Source organism: Myotis brandtii, unplaced genomic scaffold (genome assembly GCF_000412655.1).
Source record: "Myotis brandtii unplaced genomic scaffold, ASM41265v1 scaffold456, whole genome shotgun sequence".
In the NCBI taxonomy this organism is placed as follows: Eukaryota; Metazoa; Chordata; class Mammalia; order Chiroptera; family Vespertilionidae; genus Myotis; species Myotis brandtii.
In genome coordinates, this window is record NW_005367431.1 from 436,260 (window position 1) to 438,312 (window position 2,053).

Genomic DNA, 2,053 nt, shown 5'->3' on the forward strand with positions numbered 1-2,053 from the left:
TCCTGCACACTTCCCACCGGGGATGTGCCTGCAACCAAGGTACATGCCCTTGACCGGAATCGAACCAGGGACCCTTGAGTCTGCAGGCAGATGCTGTATCCACTGAGCCAAACCGGCTAGGGCTGTCTTGATTTTCTTATCTATAATAGTGTCTAGTCCAGCCGTGGGCAAACTACGGCCCGCGGGCTGGATCCGGCCCGTTTGAAATGAATAAAACTAAAAAAAAAAAAAAGACCGTACCCTTTTATGTAATGATGTTTACTTTGAATTTATATTAGTTCACACAAACACTCCATCCATGCTTTTGTTCCGGCCCTCCGGTCCAGTTTAAGAACCCATGTGGCCCTCAAGTCAAAAAGTTTGCCCACCCCTGGTCTAGTCCATAGGATTATTATGAGGGTTCATTGAGTCAAAGGATGTTAAGCAGTTAGAGGTATGCCTAGCCTATTGTGAGCTCTAGATTAACAACTATCATTATTAATATTACATATCTCACAGAGCTGTCATAATAGAAAATGTTGAATTGCTTGTGAAATTCTCTAATGAGGTGTACTTGATATAGGCTCCATTCTATTTGAAGATGTCTGCATTAAAAAAATATATTTTTATTGATCTCAGGAAGGGAGAGGGAGAGAGAAATAGAAACATCAATGATAAGAGCGAGTAATTGATCAGCTGCCTCCTGCATGCCCCCCTTACTGGGGATTGATCCTACAACCTGGGCATGTGCCCTTGACTGAAATCGAACCTGGGACCCTTCAGTCTGCAGGCCGATGCTCTATTCACTGAGTCGCACCAGCTAGGGCAAGATGTCTACATTTTTAATCTTCCAGAGGTCTTTTGCAAGTTAGAATAGTTTTTTAGACTTGTTACTGTTACAGGAGGTTTGCTAACATGTGGAAAAACTCTATTCATCATTTATTGCCATAGTGTGCCGTCCCTGAGTTGTCCCACTTTCATTATCATGATTCTCTCCCTCTTCAGTGCTTTTGTGTTTGGTAAGGAGAACATTGATTGTCCAGCTGTTTGCTTGCTGTGATTCTGGTGGTGCTTTCTTTCCCTGTCTCCAATAGAATGAGATGGTTCGGGAACTAGATGGCCACGTCCTGAAGTGTGTGAAAGACCAGAATGGCAATCACGTGGTTCAGAAATGCATTGAATGTGTGCAGCCTCAGTCTTTGCAGTTTATTATTGATGCATTTAAGGGTCAGGTAAGTGACTTGGGAAAGAAATTTTGGAACAAATTGATGTGGTATTTCCACTGTGAGCTGAGAACAGGATAGAATTTTTGGAGTGTTCTCAAGTGCTGCAGTAAATTGTAGCTCTGTTCACTTGTGTCAGGTGCCTAGCTCTGTGTACCCAAGTCTCTTTCTTCCTTTAAGTGTCTGTGGATCTCTGTCATTACTGCACATGTCTGCTCATGTTGGGATGAGTTAGTCATCAAAGTTGTTAAAGGTAAATCTCATATTTGAAGAATAGATTTTTTTCCTTTGGTTAAGTACTATTTATGTTGATATTTTAAAGTTTTGATCACATTTTAAAAAACACGGTGTTCCTGCTTATTTTTGGGGGGATGGGATGGTGATCAGATTTATTTGAGCTGTATTAAGTGACAGTACAAGTAGAGATAGCTTCAAATTTTTCTGATTTAACTGTATGTCATTAGAGCCTATATGTGCCACCCCCCCCCACACTTTTTTTTTAATGTAGTGGACAGTTTAAAAATATATTTTTAATTGATTTTAGAGACGGGGGTGAAGGGAGGAAGAGAGACAGAGGGAGAGAAACATTGATCGGCTTCCTCCTGCACACCCCCTATTGAGGATTGAGCCCGAAACCCAGGCATCTGCCCTCACCAGGAATGGAACTGGTGACCCTTAAAAAAACCCCACAAAACCTTGTGTACTTACTCAACAGCCTATATAATAAAGCGGTAATATGCAAATTGACTGTCACACCCTCGTACAAGATGGCCACCACAAGATGGCTGGCAGGGGCGGGCAGTTGGGGGGACCAGGCCTGCAGGGGAGACCAGTTAGGGGCGACTGGGCCT

General features: G+C 42.9%; 1 protein-coding gene across 22 annotated transcripts in view; it reads left to right on the top strand.

Annotated features, from left to right (window-relative positions):
* The window catches only part of PUM1 (pumilio RNA-binding family member 1), a 129,162-nt gene that overhangs the window by 110,911 nt on the left and 16,198 nt on the right, over positions 1-2,053 (top strand). For all 22 annotated transcript variants that reach the window (XM_014546779.1, XM_005875067.2, XM_005875069.2 and 19 more), the window contains one exon: positions 1,074-1,211. In XM_014546779.1, coding sequence (XP_014402265.1) covers positions 1,074-1,211 — 138 coding nt within the window. The remainder of the gene's footprint in view (positions 1-1,073; positions 1,212-2,053) is intronic.